The 19,053-nt window shown below is 39.9% G+C and overlaps 1 protein-coding gene across 3 annotated transcripts in view; it reads right to left on the bottom strand.

The window, feature by feature from the left end:
- The window catches only part of NAA16 (N-alpha-acetyltransferase 16, NatA auxiliary subunit), a 65,437-nt gene that overhangs the window by 11,066 nt on the left and 35,318 nt on the right, over positions 1-19,053 (bottom strand). For all 3 annotated transcript variants that reach the window (XR_004749514.1, XM_035322013.1, XM_035322005.1), the window contains exons 10-11: positions 601-673; positions 197-366 (exon numbers count right to left, since the gene is read on the bottom strand). Coding sequence is in view for 2 of the 3 variants with exons in the window: in XM_035322013.1 (XP_035177904.1) it covers positions 197-366; positions 601-673 (243 nt within the window). In the remaining variant the exon portion in view is untranslated. The remainder of the gene's footprint in view (positions 1-196; positions 367-600; positions 674-19,053) is intronic.

The following is a 19,053-nucleotide window of genomic DNA, read 5'->3' as shown; positions in this document are numbered from 1 at the left end:
AACTCTTAAAATCTAACAAACAGAATAAAAGGGTTTTGATTTTCTTACTGACAGAACAGTACACAAAAAGAAAAATGCACGAAAATCAATACCCATTAATATTACAAACTGCAATACTATCCACACATTCACAACAGTTCCATGGGGCTTTTTGTTTTTGAACTATGTTCTCCACATGTACAAATTCACTTTTTACCTTGTAAATTTTTGCTTTTAAATAGAACAGTTCTATTAACGTTGGAGTGCTTGCAATTGCAGCATTGATGTAATCCAAGGCCAAAGAACATTGGCCAAGTTTGTCAAAGTGCTGTGCCAGGAAATACCGAACCCAAAGTAGAGTCGTTGGGGGCTCTTTCTCTCCATTTTCTGGAACAAAACAGAAAGTTACAGTAACCAGTAAGACTGAACACTGCACTTGAAAAATAAATGTGAAAAACAATGCACAAAAGATTCATCAAGTATTTTCTAATTGTCTCATTTAAGAAAAGGTACAACTATTTTCTTGCAAGAGAAAGTATCAGCACTCCAACAGTTCTTCATAACCATCATAAAAAGTATTAGTAATTACACTGTAATTAATACAAATCCATAGAAACTTACCACATGGACCAAAAAGGTCACAAGTTTTCAAAGAGGATTCATAACCAGTAACAAGTTCTTGGATTGTAGAAACCTGCATATAAAAATATTAACTTAAAATTTGCTTAACTATTGTGGATAAATAAACTAACACACTGAAAAATACTTGGGAGAATATTTGAGTAGCTATACTAAAATAACTACTTTGAAAAATACTGTAGGTATCCTCATATAACTTATTTTGCTTTTCCCAGGCTGCCTTTGATCATCAGTTATAACTGGTGATACTACAGGAAGCAGGTGTAATCTTCTGCAGCTTACAATGTAAAGTAATCAAGTATATTTGATTACTATCCTTCACAAGCTATATTTCTGAATTTTTTTTTATTAAGGTATTTTTCAAATATTTTTAAGGTAGTTTTCAAGTATCCAAATTGAGCCAACTGAAAAAAATTGCTTTGGAAAAGACTGGGCACGATGAAAACACAATGAAGATGCAGAAGAGACTTTTTCTGTTTCCTACTAAAGAATGTATTTATTTTATGGTTAAGAAGGCTTTTCTGCCTAGAACCCAGAGTACACTCTTTTATATACAATCTATACCTTGATTAAGTCTAACACTTTCTGAATTCATGACTTGTCAACTGTATCATTGCTCCCTTTATGGCTGAAGACTCAAAATTCACTCATAGTTCCGGACTCACACTACTGAAGTTTGACATTTACAATACATACAAATGTTAGTACCTGTGCTTCCCATGACAATGAACTATTCCAATACCAGGTTCATGTCTTACAAGTGCCATAAATTATTTTTTAAGCATTTTATGAAACTTTCAACCTGTTTTGTAGTTACATTGTAAACATGCCTGCCATATCTAGCAAGCAGCCAGCCTATTAAGGAAACCAGAATAGTACTAACAAAGCAACACAACCCATGTATATATACCCAAAACGCTAAATGGATCTGAAAGATGAAATTGGACTGTAAGCATAGTAGAACAATAGTTAAGTTAACCAATAATCAGGTAAAACCTGTAGATTATAAAAACCTAAACCTTCAACAGTTAAAAAAGAAAAAAAAAAAAAAAAGACAAGCCTACATTTAAAAAAGTTGCAAGGGTATAACACTAAGCATTGTGGAAAAAAATAAAAAGCAGGATTTGATAAAGCATGAAGTGACTTTAAGATGTACTTGGGAGGGAGAAACAAGAAAGGGAGGGAAATAAACTTGGTTCTTGTGGTGGTTTTACCCTGCTGGGCAGCTGAGCTCCATCACACCACTGTCTCACGCCTCAAAGAAAAAGGTGAAGAAAATACGATGGAAAGGGCTCAAAGGCTGAGATAGGGACACTGAGATCTCTCAATAACTATTGTCACAGGCAAAACAGACTCTGTGTAGGGAGATAAATACAATTAATAACCTATCACTAGGAGACTAGCACCATGAGAAACAAAACAAGCTAAAAACACCTTCCCCCCCATCCACCCTCTTTCACCTCCTCCCCATGAGCAGCACAAGACAACAGGGAATGAGGGCTACAGTCAGTCTATAGCATTTCGTCTCTGCCACCCCTTCTGTGTCACTCCCTGCCCCTGGCTCCACGTGGGGTCCCCCTCCCACAGGATGCCGTCCTTCCCAAACTGAGCCTGTGGGGGCTGCCCACAGGCAGCAGCTCTTCAAGAACTGCTCCCACATGGGTCCATACCACGGGGTACATCCCCCAGGAGCAAAATGCTCCAGCACGGGTCCCCCACAGGCGACAGCTCCCCCCCAGACCCCCTGCTCCTGAGTGGGCTCCTCTCCACAGGCTGCAGCTCTGGCCCGGGGCCTGCTCCTGCGGGGGCTCTCCATGGGCCGCAGCCTCCTCCAGGCCACATCCACCTGCTCCACCGGGGGCTCCTCCACGGGCTGCAGCGTGGAGATCTGCTCCATGTGGGACCCATGGGCTGCAGGGGGACAGCCTGCTCCACCAGGGGCCTCTCCACAGGCCACAGGGGAACTGCTGCTGCCTGCCTGGAGCACCTCCTGCCCCCCTTCTGCACTGACCTGGGGGCTGCAGGGCTGGTTCCCACTCCTCTCCCAGCTGCTGTTGTGCAGCAGGTTTTGTCCCTTTTTTCAATCTGCTCTCCCAGAGGCACAACCAGCATCACTCACTGGCTTGGCTCTGGCCAGCAGCAGGTCCCTTTGGAGCCGGCTCTGGTCTGACATGGGGCAGCTGCTGAGCTCTGTTCACAGAAGCCACCCCTGAAACACCCTGCTACCAAAACCTTGCCACGTAAACCCAATACAGCACTAGAAAAACAAAGTTTTCAATGTGAAGGATACTACTAAGTCAGTAGGTTAGAAATGTCAAATGTTTGTTTCAAAGAGCAGAGAAGGTGACACACAAGTCATATGCACCCAGTGTAAATGCCTCAAAAATGTAATAAAATGTATAAACAGATATGCACATTTTGAAAAGCTCTGGGCAAATCTCATGAGAAAATTTCTAGTAGCAAAAATATCATAAAATATCATAAAACATCACTAGACTTCAAATAATTACAAAATGATAAAGGAATGCTAGGAAGCCACAAATGAACAAAGGCAAATAAATGCATTAAATCATTCTCTAATCTCAGACATCTGTTTGCTTAAAGAAACCTTCAGCAGCCTCAGAAAATCTTCGAAGATCGCTTTCTCTAAAACGAATTTAAACGCTGAAGCAAGCATCTGATTCAGGTAGCAGGCTGGCAGTACATGTGCAACAGAAAGTGTTACTTCCCTGATGATTTTCACTACAACTTCAAAGCTTTCCCCAACTTATTATCATTTAGCTATTAATAAATTCAATAACTCAATAAATTCAAACTCATCTGAGATCAGCCAGCTTTGCTAGATTGCAGGTGAACTGTGTAAAGAGGGAGAAGATCATCCCTTTTTTTTCCATAAAGGAGAACCCAGACTGCTGAGGTCTAAGCATCAAGTTTTCCACTACTGCAAACACACTGGGAGTACAGCTTCAGAACTGCACGAGGACCATGTTTCCACCAAAAAGAAGAATGTCACCATGTCCAAGGCACACATTCCTGGGCTCTGCTTTGAGTCAGTACCATGGGCTTCAACTCAGAGCAGGGATGCCCACTCACTAGCTCCATCATCGGGAGAAACTGTCTGTGGGCAGGACCTAGGGCAGTGAGTAGGTGAGAAATCCTCTGGTACTAGCACGAGGGTCTTCAATCGGTTTACAGCAAAAGTGAAACCAAACCCTCTAACCCTGAGGTGACTGACAACACCAACCTGCACCATGTCTTAAAAGATGCTAAGTTCTTCCAGACTGATAGCTCTGATAGGAGTTTTGGCTTCTACAGTCCAAGAAAGTATGCTGGACTACAAAAATGCAAAACAGGTGATTAGAACATTGCAGATATTCTTGACAAAAATAGAAATAATCTTTGCTTTTCATGACCCACTCACAGAATCCTTTTCTTCTTTTTTATGCTTATGCTGTTTTACTTCAGTCTCTCACTAGCAATTTAGGTTAACAATTTCTCGTTCATGTGCCACTTCATGAAACAAATTGTCTAGAAATATGAACCACAATTTGTATGTCCATATTAACAGCAAATTAAGTAGTAAAACACATCTCTTGTACTTACTATCAATTATCATTATGCTAGGGCCACCATTGTCATCTTAAAGACATTAGTAGTTCACTATTTCTAAGCCAAACATCATTCTTCATAAAGATTATGTTAAAAAAAAAAAAATCAAACCAAAGCATCTGAAGCTCAGATTACACTGTAAGAGATTAAATCATCCTCTATTCCAAAGCCATCTTGTATCAGTACTTAAGAGTAGAAAAAAAGAACTACAAGTGTGTGTGCTTCTCATTCCCTGTCTACACAAACAAGCAGGCATCTGAGACACCCAATGCAGAAGTAGTACAAAAACCCTTAGGTTGCAAGAAAAGGACTTAAACCATCCAGGAATCAGAACCATCTTGGTATTACTGAGCATTTTTCAAATAGTTAGCAGCCTGAGAGGTCAAACACTAACTGTATTCTGGCGCAAGCATCGTAGTTCCAAATAGATTTTGCCTTCATTACAGATGCAGTTGTTACACAGAATTTCTGAGCTTAAGTCTATAATTTAAGTCAACTGCAGCCCCTCCTGAGGAAGGGGATGGGTTGCTGCCTGTCCTGGTTTCAGTTAGGACAGAGAGTTATTTTTCCTCCTAGTAGTTGGTAGGGTGCTATGTTTTGCATTAGGATGAGAAGAGTGCTGATAACATGCTGATGTTTTAATTGCTGCAGAGCAGTGCTTACACCAAGCCAAGGACTTTTCAGCTCCTCGCTCTGTCCTGCCAGAGGGCAGGCTGGGGGTGCAGCAAGAGCTGGGAGGGGACAGACCCAGGACAGCTGACCCAAACTGGCCAAAGGGGTATTCCTTACCATCTGACGGCATGCTGAACAAGATATAGGGGTGGCTAACCAGGGTGGGGGGCCGGCTGCTCGGGGTTGGGCTGGGCATCAGTCAGTGGGTGGTGAGCAATTGCACTGTGCATCACTTGTTCTGTACACATTATTATTAGTAGTACTATTATCATTATTATTTTCCTATCTTAATAAACTCTCTTTATCTCAACCCACAGGCTTCACTTTCCTGTTTCTCTCCCCCATCCCAGAGAGAGAGGGGGGAGGCTGAGCTGTGTGGTGTTTAGCTGCCGGCTGGGTTAAACCACAACACTGCCAAACTTTTCTCCCCCTTAAAATATGAGATTAATTTCACAGAAACTTTCCCAATACTGATAGGGCACTTCTGCTTTACCAACAATAGTCTACTGCAGGATGCTACTACTGCAGGATGGCCTGCGAAAGAGGGAAAAGAGGAGGTAGAAATGCACTGAATGCCCAGCTGTGGAATTGTTCATCATTCACAGGATGGTCTTCTATGCCTGAAACGAGCTTGGCTGTTTCCAAAGACACATGTTCTTAATTCTGGAACCCCACAATTTGGCTCACATATCAACTAGTGGCATTGTCATATGACTCGAAACATCAGCGTGGGTGGTCTTTGCCACCAGGAAGGTTGCTTTTCTCAGCTGGTTCTGAAGTTCTGCGAGGGAGGATGCTGCATCATCAACCTGCAAGGGCAGTATTTCTGCATCCTGCATTTGCTTTTAAGGTGAGAGGATGCATACAGGAAAGAAAGAGCATGTGTTCATGTTCTATCAAAGAAAGCCTGTGTTATCTGTCCTGGAAACTTGGAATTGAACAAACTCTCATCTTAATACAAAAGGTCTCCACAACATTTTCTATTTCCTGAAGAGAACTTGTTTCTTGCAGGTAACATGGTGACAACAGTGGCCCTGCAAGTAACAGGAACTGATCCTGAACCTCCACAGGACTTTGCTACCAACAGAGCAAACATCTTTTCAATCAGATAGCTACTTATTCAACAAAACAACTCCTACAGATGTCAAAATTCAATCTTAATAGCAGAAGTATGCCTCAAAGGTGAGTAAAGAAAATCCCTTGTTTTCACCTCAGAGTACAACTGAATTTTCAAGGTATTTCCCATTACCGGCACTAGTAGCACTTGAAAAGTTCTCTGGTTTTCTGAGTAAGAATAGTATTTCCTATTCAGAAGAATGGAGTGTGGCTGAGTTTGCGAAACCGCTTTTTCAGCGGAGCAAGAGAGGGGTCTACTAGAGTTGGTATGAATCCTGATATCTATGTGAGAAAATGAAAAAAATAGTAGCACTTAAAAAAAAAAAAAAGTATCTGGAAACCATTTGCAATTTGTTTAGCCACAGAGTACCCAATGGAAACTACTACAGTGCAAAACTTCAAAACAGACCTCACCACCTAGAAAAGATGGGATACCTAAAGACCAATAGCAAACCAGCCTTACAAGCATTGCCCTAGCAAGGCATTTTCCATGGCCCAGAGGAAAACCATGTTGACATTAACAGATAAAGAACATGTGGCCAAATTATTAGCATCATCTTCCACAAGACAGAAACAAGTATCCAGTATGTACCCTGAAACCAATACTCCAAATTCCTTGTGGGAAATGGAGAAACAATAAAAACAGTCTGTAGGAGTACTATATCAAAGCTTGTAGTCTTCACTACAGCGAGATGTTATCTAAGGGAGAGACACAAAAGCGTTCCCAATATACCAGCAGACCCTGAAAAATATTTCAGAACTTAGTACCAAAGAAGTTAAGACAGAAAAGCCGAAAGCAGCTGCTGGCCCATATTTCTGGAAAATGCTTTCGATGATGACACTTTGGACAGGCCTTATGGTGGCCCACAAATAAAACCAGTACTAAACCACCCCTTTCTTGAGCTGTCTCCATTGTCAGTCTGTCTTTGAGACAGTGGTAATTATTTACACATGCACACAAGGCTAAGAGCTGAAAACTGGGGAGCTGAACCCACTAAATAGTGATGGGGAATACTATAAAGATGGATTTCAAGCTTTTCTTTAGATGCTATGCTGTTCATGGCATTCTAAACAGAACCTTTGTCAGAAAGAGCTCTGAAGGCTCCTGGGATCAGGAACAGTAAGGGCTCTGCCCAAGAGGGAAGTTTGCAACCTGGAATCTCACCTCTACAAATGTGGAGACTTAAACCTGAACAATCGGCCCCCAAAATATTTAATAATTGATATATTTCAAGGTAACAGAGGCACACTTCTGATGAAGTGATGTACCTAGCACAGCCCTGTCACATGAGCAATTTATTTCAATCCAAGAGACTCTGAAGATACCTTTCTGGATGGACGCACTGAGGGGAAGGAAGTTTCAAATAAATAAGCTACCAACCAACTCTAAAAGAAAAAAGCTCACAAATTCAATTAACCAAACCAGAAAGAAAAAAAAAGGCAGCTACACATCAGAGAAAGGGCTTTACTGAAGGCTAACAAAGACAGGAAGAATCTTCATCCATAGCCAAGAAGTGACTGGCATGAACTGAGATGTACTTTTCATTGAGGCAGTGAAGAACAGAGCATGCCTAACACAAGCCAGCTGGCGTACTTGCACTGTACAAAAGGTCTGAGTTCAGGCTCTTCCGGCATATCCACACAGGAAGGTGTATTTAGGTAGCCACCTGAATAAGAAATTCCATTTCCTACAGCTTTATACTTTACATTTAACTAAAAGAGTATCAAAGTTAAAGATGACAACATTTATAAGCTCATAGTTCAGAGAGCCAAAAAAGCTCCTCAGCACAGCTCCCACTGGTTGGTTTTATTTCTTTAGAAGAAAATATTATTAAAAAAAATATGACACTTCAGGTTTATCATTCTAAAAAGAAGGGCACAAGGTAAGCAAACAAACAAGGATTTCCATTTGTTTTTCAAGGTGCCTATACACTAACTTCCGACAAACTTCCTTACACTCGCTTGGGAAGTTTCTCTTCCCCACCTTATTATATGACTGATACAGATCTACCCTACCAAATGAGGTACGAACCACAGAGTAAGTCCATAAACAGAGACTATTTAAAAAAATTACTTCAATTATAAAAGGCTTTTCAGCCTCTCACATATAGGACCTGCATACGTTACATTTTAGTGCATGATTAACATTTGAAGGCAATAAGAATCATGATCAATTAAAAGTTATTTCACTACCTCAGCCATGAAAGTAAAAACCAGGAAAACCAGTCTTAACAAAAATCGATTGTACTCTTTACCACAAATCATTAATTTTTGTATTTATCTTGGACCTATACTAATTCAAAGTTTGTTTCTGTAAACAGCTTTACTGTTTTGTATAAAACCTAATGAAAACGTTGGTTTTAAACTAACAGCAGTTCAAATGTAAATGTATCTTGATTGTGTAAATTGAATCAGTCAAGCCATCAGTACTCCCTTTTGCTTCCCTAGGAAAAGCATTGTTAAATGTGCATGTTTGCGCACACAGAGGACGGAAGAAAAAAGTATCTGTAACTGGCACTAAAATACGCATCTGCAAGGGAAGTTCCACACATTTTAGTCAACTTAAGTGTTAATGGACAAGGAAAAAAAAAAAAGTTTTCATTCAGATCCGCTTCTTAATCTTGCTTGACATCAGCTGCACAAAACCTGGCACGCTGCTTTCAGTGGAAACCAACTACTCTCCAGCCATCACCACGTACACTGTACATACACCCTTCCAGTCAGCTTGCAAACAGACATCGTGACCCCGCTTCTATAAGAATTCATTGTTTACCTTTCTAGAAAGCAAATCCCAAAGTGTCATGTTTAGTCACTAACTTAAGCATTTCTCGCCATGTGGTGGGTAAGCAGACACCATACTTGGGCATTTCACCAGTTTATTAGGACTGGCTAGCCACACAGCATCAACTCTGCAGTACTCCATTTAAAGCAGAGATGACAAAGCAAGCCAAGTCAAAACAAAACAGAAGAAACAACACACCTGAGGTCCTGGAAAATTAAATTCCTTGTTACCTATCCATGTAAGAAATCACTTATGTGTTTTGTACGTGGTAGAGAAGTAGCCTTCCATATTTGTTTAGAGCTGATCTACAGTGTAAGAAAGTTTAAGAACTCCTTTTTTTTTTTTTGTATATTTTCATGGAAAAAAATATATATATATGTATATATATATATACATATAGAAGAGCTTTATTAGCTTTTAGATTTTTCTTAGTTTGTTACAACCCAAATCCTCCATTAATAATTTATAATCACTTCCATATATAAAGCATACCCACTAGAGTGTCAGATACATGGAGAATTTCAACTCTGCTAAAAAGGAAGCATAGTGAGAGCTCCTCTTTGCCCTGGATTAGGGTTTGATCTGTGCCTTACAATGTGCATCATGGCTGGGACACTGCACGGTATCTTCCTAAGCCGCTGCAAAGGCAGTATGAGTATGCTGGAGAATAATGTCTGCACACATGGCTTGATACCATCAAATCCTATTCTGCACAACTTCTGAAAATGCTGTTAGCTTGTTGCATAAGCAAAGACTTCTCTGTTGCTGTCCACTGCAGCTAGAACAGCTAATCCTGAAACAAACAAACAAAAAAAAACAAGAGCTATTTTTCTAGTACCATTGTAAATACAGTTGATTTGAAATAGCAGAAGAAAGTTACAGAAGCAAGTTTCCTCTGCTGACAACTACAAACTACAGCTCTTTTAGATAAAAGACTGACTTGTAACATGGTGGACTCCATGCATTTTGCATACCCGCTCTGCTGAAACAGCATCATTTCTTTTATAGGGCGTGCCACTTACAAGGAAAATAAAGTGGAAGATTTATAGTATAATTACTACCCCATAAACACTGCAGTTGCTTTGCAATTTTGACTGACTCACATAACATTCCTAGTAATCTAAGAGAGCATTAACCAGATTTTTTCTTTTAAATATGATCTTGAAGGCCTGCACTGGAAACACTACCCCATATGCAACAGGTTTTGCACTTAGGAGTTAGCCCTGCAGGAGCGAACTTTAAGCTACATGAAAGCTGCTGGGTACACCAGCTCTGTAGAGATCACACTACTCAAGCAGAATGGCAAACAAGTCGGAGGAAAAACATTACTTGTGGAAGAATTTACTGCTGCTTTGCAAAGGTCTAGCATGTGTATGTTTACACATTGCAAATACAACTGCACAAGTTGCTTTGGAGCTGTGGAACAACTGCTAGAACTACAAGATCAGTCTCACATTAAAGAAAAATGCAGTAATATGACTATGAATACAACAGTGAGCCACAAGTTTTAAGTACCTCAAGTGTAAAAAAAAAATAAATATTAAAACAAATTATAGAATGCTTAGGGTTGGAAGGGACCCTAAAGATCACCCAGTTCCACCCCCCCCCGCCATGGGCAGGGACACCTCCCACCAGATCAGGTTGCCCAAAGCCCCATCCAGCCTGGCCTTGAACACCTCCAGGGATGGGGCATCCACAGCTTCTCTGGGCAGCCTGTGCCAGGGCCTCACCACCCTCTGAGTGAAGAATTTCTTCCTAACATCTAATCTAAATCTCTCCTCTGTTAGTTTAAAACCATCCCCCCTTGTCATATCCCTACACTCCCAAAGATTCCCTCCCCGGCTTTCCTGTAGAAAAACAGATCTAACCACAGCTCTAGCTATTATCAGTATACTAAGCAGTTTATCTCACCTCGAAAACTGAAGGCAACCTCAAAGAAAATGTAGATTGGCAATAGCTGCAACAAATATACTCCCAATACTAAATCTACAGAACACTTCAGAGTATGACCGTATATTTTCAGCTGTACTATCTTGGAACATTAACTAATTTGACTGATTTTGGTATCAGCTCTGCACAGGTGATCATGTTTTCTCAAATTGAAAGCAAGCACATTTAGCAATTTATAAAGCTGTCAGTAAGTTACACAATGGTGCAGGAACCCAGAGCTCAGCAGGACAGCAATACCACAGTCAGAACAGGATTACTGTCCTGTGAAGATTTCCCCCACTGTGGTCAAGCTGTAAGATGTACAACACATATACACACAGAATTAAAACAGAAACTCAGGGACTGCACAACAGGCTATTAAAAGGCTGATTCTCGGGTTTTTCTGATTCTATATTTCCTAGTACTGATCTTTCATTGCATTTTCCCTGCCTGTGCAGGGGGGTTGGAACTAGCTATCTTTGAGGTCCCTTCCAACCCAAACCATTCTATGATTCCGTGATTCATCCTATGATTTTCCAAAGATACACAAATGCAACATGCCAGTCCAATACTGAAATCTACATGTAATTTACAGAGGCCTGTCCATTCATCTGCTATTTCCAAGTACTTAAACAGAGACTTCCTAAAAACCCACATTACTTAAATGTATTAGACATGCCTCATCCAGGAATTAGTCCAAAAGGAGAAGTATACCATAAACAGAATATTATTTCTCCCCAGACATACTGTTACAGATGTGAAAAAAACTTATAAAACAGACTCATACAGTTGTATAATCATGAACTGGAAAGCTTTGCTAAGAGCACTTCATATGGAAGACTGAGGAGCTGAAGTTTACCCATCTTTTTAATTTACTCCACCTCACTCCAAATTAATGAGAAAACCACAAATTTAAGAGAAAACCACAAATATCTAGTAAGTTAAAATGACTGGCATATTTTCTTGATATAATGAGAGTAGTGAGGAATAAAAACCAATACCATAAGCCAGAGATGACTGGTTGGCTCAGAGTTATTATTGCCCTACGAGTAGCTACTTGTCTGAATTACACTAGAGGCAACAGGTTGTAAGGCACAAATCAAGGAGCTGATCTAAAGTGACAGAAACACAGCTAGCAAGTACCATGATGTATTTAGTTGTGCATTCCTCCTGAAAAGCATTTGCCTCATTTAATGTACACCAGGGAGTGAATGATATCCCACCAGGTGGAATAACGTTGTATGAAGGTACTGGCACGCACAAAACAGGTATTTATGTGCATTTTCATACTGCCTAGAATCAGATTTTCTAATGTGCTGAGCATTCCACATCAATTGAGATCAATGAACGCTTCTGAAGATAAACACCTCTGGAACCTTAACTCCTGGATCAATGCCTGCAAAAGTTAGTCCTGACATTGTACTGTTTTAGATGTGCAAAATGGGGATAATACTTCCCCTTTTTATTGCGATGTGTGAAGATTAACAACTTGGGAGCTGTGACATAAGCTACAGCATGGGCGAAAACTGCCAAAAGATCTGGACGATACTGCAGTACATGAAAACATTCAGGAAATTAGTATTCTGAGGTCTATGTAGCTCTTGACTTCCTAATTTTACTAATATTGTTTGAATGATAGTGATAAAACTGATTAGATAATGGAATTTAACAAGCAGTAGCATTACAGATTTGCACTGAAAAATGTTAAGACACTCAGAAATATAACCTCAGAGCAAACCAGTGTTTTGAAATGTCACTCTAGTCAGCGCACAACTCAATTCATCAGCAACTGCTTTTTGAAAGCTTTTGGACAAGTCTGGGGACTCCATGAACAAGACAGCAAACAATTTCATAAGAGCAGAGCACCAGTAATAGCAACTATGAGCAAAGATGTCGTGTCTATTTCTTGTGGATCTTCAAATTGGTATTTGGGGCAGTTATTCACAATGTAGATCACCCAGACTAAACAAAACTCAGTGATAGAGTAGTTCATATATCAGCTAACACACTTCTAAGTCAGCTCTTATCTTACGTATCAACTCTGGGGCCCAAATTATCAAACACCAACATGTTTGACAATATCCATGCTTCCTACTGAGTGGAAGCATGCTATCCTGGCAGTACCTGAAACGGTTTACTTTCCTCCTTCCTCCACTTACTGTAAAAATTCCTTACTTCTTATATACTTATATAGCAGAAACACTGTTTTTTGCTATGAATGTATCGGATGTTAACCAGATCCTGAACAAGTCCAGTTACCAGATTTCTTCTCCTAGAGTTTTAATTCCAAGATGCTAATTTCTCTAAACTAAACTGACAGAGTCAGCATACATAAAAGACTGTACCCCATGGCTGATCTTGCAGAGTTGTTAGTACCACTTTGCATCTCTCTGCATTTTAAGATGAAACAACTGTTGCTTCCTCAAATAAACCACCATTAAATCAAAGAGGGCATCTAACTTTGAAAATGGTTTTAATTTGCTTTAAATTCCTTTAGCTTTTTATATCTAGGAGGAAAAATGCTATCTGTCTTGTAAGGGGTAAAGAAAGGTCTTCACTGGAGACAGCCTGCCTTCCTGTGTAGAGTCTTACACTTATTTTTTGAGACTGTTGTTTTGGATGTTTCTTCCAGACAAACATGTTCTCTCATCCACTATTTCCTCACAGTCTCCATGTTTAAAGTTACTCAGAAAAAGGGCACACGTACACTAATGTTGAGCTTCAATGGAATCAACACACCTGCAACACAATCGATGCAAACCTTGATGTTGACTAATTGAAGATCTTCACTCTTTGGACTTTTATCTCATGGATATAGAAATCAACGTATATGGGGAACCAAAGAGTATTTCTGAATATTGCTCCAGTACAAAGAGATTTACTGTTGTGGGGAGAGTGAGTGTTAGCATTTTGAAATCTCTTGTGAGGAACAGTAACAGTAAGGCTGTTCGTAGTTATTTGTACCCCATCTGAGCAGCAATTTACAGAATGTGAAAGTTGCTACGTCCCATGATTTGCACATACATAGGGTTATTATCTTCCAGCAGAACCATTCTGTCCAGAGCCACAGCTTCATTCACCATGACCAGTAACTTTCTACGAACAGCAGAGCTCATAATTATGCAATGGCACTCCTAAACACAAATTTTCACTTCTCAAGCATGCCAACAAGAAACTAGAGCTTTTTCCTCGACAGAACAAGTATCCTGTGCCAACTGTATAATGTTTTACTCAGGTACTCAGATACCAACAGATATGTATTTGAAGTAGCCAAATATATTTGTTTAAAAACCAAAAGCCTGATAGAAGGAAGTTTAATAAAACTCCCCACTATGTAGCACGCTTATGAGATTAGACGCTAGAGACCTCGCGTTTTAGAAAACTTGAAAAATGGCCACTGTGCTGATAATTTTTTTTCCAATAAACTGCAGAAATTAAAGCACCAGGCAAAAAGAAAAACTAAAACTGCTTTTAGCATAAAACAAGGAGCTTAGTAATTGGATAGTAAACGTGCTATACCAGAGAAAAGGACAAGACATCTATATCAAATGATTTTGTACATACACATACTGCTGTACTGAAACATCTTCCTAGTAAGTGCTCCATGCATATAAAGCATTCACTTCAAAACATCTCAATCACATAGCACTGCTTTAAATGGTTATTCTAAAAGGCTCCACAAATCAGGGAAATGAAACTTGATACCATTTTAGAAACATGAGCCATAGGTAAAAATTCCATGATGCTCGTGTTTAAAGCCACGTTTTGTTTATACATTTCAAAGTTGCAGTGGAAAAAAATAATATCTTGTTCGAGGAAATAAAAAACACAAAACCACAAGTTTCATTATGGAGGATGAAGCTACTTTTTCATTATGGTCTTCTGTCTGCCATGCTTAAAACTGACTCTCTTTAGTCACCTACTAACTAACATTCCTATTCACTTTTAACCATGGACTAAATATTAAAGACAAATTCACTTTGAAATGCAAATTACTTCCACAACATATTTATGAATTGATGATACAGCAATTTAGCATTTTGTTGCAACCCTAAGAAAGCCAAGTGAATAGACAATCTCCAAAAGCACCACAAGCACATCTTTGCAATTATACTCTTCTGAAGAAAAAGGAAGTATTTTTCTATTAATAACTACACATCTTCAAAACACACTAACACTGGCCCCACTACACAGAAGCACCTCCCTCATAGCATGTAAATTTTATTTCTTTAAATCATGAAGTAGGATGTTTGAAATGAGGATAGCTAACGTTTATTTTTATATCTTCAAACCAACCAAATCTATCTTCCAGAGACTGCCACTGCAGAAGTGATTCTGTTGCACAGATGCTTATAGCCAAATAGTATAATGCATTAACAAAACCAAAAATGAGTGCAGATTGAAAGCTGTTGCTGGTACTCAAAACATCTGAGCTGTTCCTTCAGCAAAAGTGGAAACAGAAGGACAAGGCTGCTATGGACAACTCTGTCAGTGAGTCAGGGCCCTTACACAACCCAATTTTAACTGGTTGATGCACTCATGAATCAAAACCCTCAGCAGCATCATCTGCTAGAGTCATACCAATTCTGTGTTTGTAGTTTTCACTGTCAGCATACAGAGCACACAGAGACCGTGATCTTTTGTTGTGGATTTGATATACATTAGAACTCCAGGGTTAAGAAGTCAGACCATGGAACTCGTGTTACCACCTCTCAAAGAACAGGCTGTTTTAGGGTAAAAGGCTATTTTCTTTGTAAGTGTATGCCATCGCATATTGTACTGTAAAATACCGCATAGTCTATGCCATTGTCACTGCAGAACACGAAGGCAATGCGTGTTTGGGATAGTGAGTATGAGCAATAGTCTTTGAAGACTGACGTACTAATTTCTGTAACAGCACCTCCTTTAACTGCTGAAAGCCTAGCATAATGGAATTGTCAAGCATTAAAGAAAGTTGCTCCACTGAGCACCTCACCAGTTGTTGTGTATTAACACACGAAGCCAATAGTAGCACAGCACCCACTGATCCCACCATAGCATTGTGCCAATCATCTCTGCTGTGTAACATCATGAACAGCACGTCTGCCAGACCAAATTGTCTCCATCTGCATGCAATTCAAGGTGAACATGAGCTACCTGACCCGCAAAATAAACACAGACAGCTCTGGCTGTACTATAATTTTATTGACATCTCTCCTCCCAGTTTTCCTTCGCCAACACAATGAGGGCAAATTCAGTACCAGTGAACATCAACATCAACAGCTCGGCTAAGTGACTGATGATTTCTAAGAGGCACAATAAAATCTTGATATAGCTCTCTCTCTTTACTGGAAAGAACAAGCAGACCATCACTGACAAAAACACCAAATGCACAACTGTTACATTATCTGTTGGAATTTGCACTTTGGAACATCACAAAAATAAAGAAGGTTGCCACATACACCACTTCGAGGGCTCCAAACTCCAGCATGATGGGTAGAGGACTGTATGTAAACAATGCTTAGATCCCTCTCTATCGACAACATCCTCAGCCTAACCCCATTACACTCTTGAATAAACAACCTGCTCTTTTAGAAAGCATCTACCCTGAAGCAGCAATTACAGGTGCTCAACTTGAAGTGGTGAACCTCCATGTTCTCACACTTAACCTAATATGAATGCAAATCTGCAGCTATTCACCTTTGCTTGAAGTGAATCCATTTCTACAAAGCAGGTTCTGGGGCAAGTACCTCTTTCCCTTTGTGAATGGTTTGAGAAGGGAGAAGCAAGAAATTGTAGGAACTGCCTGGGGGCTTTGCTGGCAAAAAGATGTAGAACAACAAAAATCCCAAATCACATTACATTGATTAATTACCTCAGTCCTCCTGTCTACATGAGCTTAAGACATGTCCATTTTTATTGTACCCTTTTGTATTTAATATAGGACCTTCGTGTTGCCAGACTTGTCTAAAATGCACTCGTCCCATTACTAAAGCTCTGTTTACAGACTACGGACTTGTTACAGCAATTACTTGTTTACAGCAAGTCGGTGGCTATGATCCTTAGCTTGAAGGTGCGATGGGGTAAGGAAGCACTGTCACAGAACCATTAAGGCTAGAAGGGATCTCTGCAGTCTGCCGAGTTTGACCACTCCCTTTACAGAACCAGGTCAGCTGAAGCAGGTTGCTCAGGGCCACATCCAGTCATGTTCTGACTGTTTCCAAGGATGAGGAAGGTCTCTGCCACCTCTCTCAACCTGTTCCCACCTTTGACAAGGACCATGTACTTGTGAGCCCAGAACTAGAGCCAGCACCCCAGATGCGTCCCACCAGGGGGACGAGGAGAAAAGATGGCCTCCCTCCACCTCCTAGCAGGGCTTTTCCTCAAGGTAGCCCAACATGCTACCTAAGGCCTTCTTTGGCTTCCTTTGTCACAGGGGCATACTGATGGCTCACATTCCTTTGCTGTCTATCAGAAGACCCCCTCCATCCCCCAGCTGCTTTCCAGCGGTCAGCTGCTGGCCCATATTGGTACATGGGGTTGTTCCTCCTCAGGTATAGGACCTGAGGTTTCCCTTTGTTGAACTTCACAAGACTCCTTCCTGCACATTTCTCCAGCCCATCCCAGTCCCTCTACATGGCAGCACAACACTCTGGAGCATCCAGCCACTTCTCCCAGGTATCTAGATAGCTCTTCCAGTGATGCTATCCTTCCAAGTTGAGCTGAACAGTTCTGTGTGCACTGACCTAAAATCAAATGCCTGAATTGGGAACTTAATTTCATTCCTTGACTGTTGAAACTGCATAGAAATCGGAAGACAAAGACCAACCACGAACTGGAAGTTTTAAGAGTGTTAACATTCACAATCACACCTGCCTAAAAACAATTCACCACTGTGGGCAGGTGGGAAAGAGACAAAAAAAGAGCTGTGAAAAACAATGTCAATTATCTTTATTGCATGCCGAGCATACGAGAACTATACTTTTTTGATTTAATCAATCACTTAGAAAAATATTACCTGAATACAGGAATACAAGATATCCTTTACTATAACCTGTGCAAAGATAATTTATGTATTTTTTGATTTGTATTCCTGGAAATGGTAAAGTAGAAAAAAGGGTAACATTTAACTCTGCGCCTCCAGGATCCTTTGTTTAGATGCAGCTTCTTGATCCCCAATCAGACTGTAGCATCTCCAACAATAGTTCAAACAAGAAATTAAATTAAATATCTGAATGAGGACAAAACTATGCAGCATTACTCTGCCTAAGTTGAACATAGACATAAGCACTGCATCCTTATCAATCTTCCTGAAAAGACAACTGAATAGCAAAAAAAAATCTAGATTTTTCTTATTGCCACCCTATGATAGCGAAGCATTTTAAAAGTATTTGCATTTATTGACTCAAATGCATTAGAAAGCATTTCATGCATCTCCACAGAGAGATTAAGTCAACAGACAGTCAGTGAGAAGCCAGAAACTACATGAAAAGAAAATTCCAAACTACTTTGTTTAGTAAGACTGAAATTTGACTGCATCTCCGATTTCCACCAAAGAACTTAAAGCTAAATCCCCAACATTGTCACAGTCTGCTCAAAGAGAGAACAAAACCCTGTAATATGATAATATAAGATAAAAAAGATCCAGTGTCAGCAAGCTGAGAAAGCTACAACTGGAGAAAGAGGAAAACTTAAATTATTAGTTAGCTTTGCCAATTTCATCCAATCACACTTACGTTACTATTATCTATTGTCCCCTGAAAGCTTTAAAATTACCCCTTTATAAATCTTCTCTAAGTGATCTTTGGACAATTTACAAGTGTAAGTATGAAAATTAATGTTTCTATATCTTAGTATGCAAATGAAAGGATCTTGATTCAGATACATAACACATAATCCTAAAATACTCTTAATCCATGTACGTACTTACCCTATTGATTTATTTATTTAAATTGAGTTATATGGTCAAGATTCCAGTGTCATCAAGAAGCAGCTTTCAAAGCCCCTATGAGTTGGAAGGGAAAAATCAAAGGCAGCAACTTATTATCCCTTGAGATAAAAAATATCTCAGCCTAACTTTTCTACACAGGTCTCACGTACTTCTCTTATGCCAAATGTTTGAAATAGTGTGACCTATACCGTTGCAATGGCTATGGCTATACAATTGGCAGTAACCTGAGTTGCCTCCTCAGTTTCCTGGTCAGATGAAGTATAAGTGGTAGTATGGTTATCTTAGCTGGCATTAAGCATACAAAGCTTTGTCAACTTAAACCAGTTCAAGTCTGAGTTGCTGTGATCCCTCCATCGTGATTCAACATCTCTGGCACGCTATTCGTGTACTCATTTGT

Source organism: Oxyura jamaicensis, chromosome 1 (assembly GCF_011077185.1).
Source record: "Oxyura jamaicensis isolate SHBP4307 breed ruddy duck chromosome 1, BPBGC_Ojam_1.0, whole genome shotgun sequence".
Taxonomy (NCBI): Eukaryota; Metazoa; Chordata; class Aves; order Anseriformes; family Anatidae; genus Oxyura; species Oxyura jamaicensis.
Note: the sequence above shows the minus strand (reverse complement) of the source record. Positions and strands in the feature narration are given on the sequence as shown.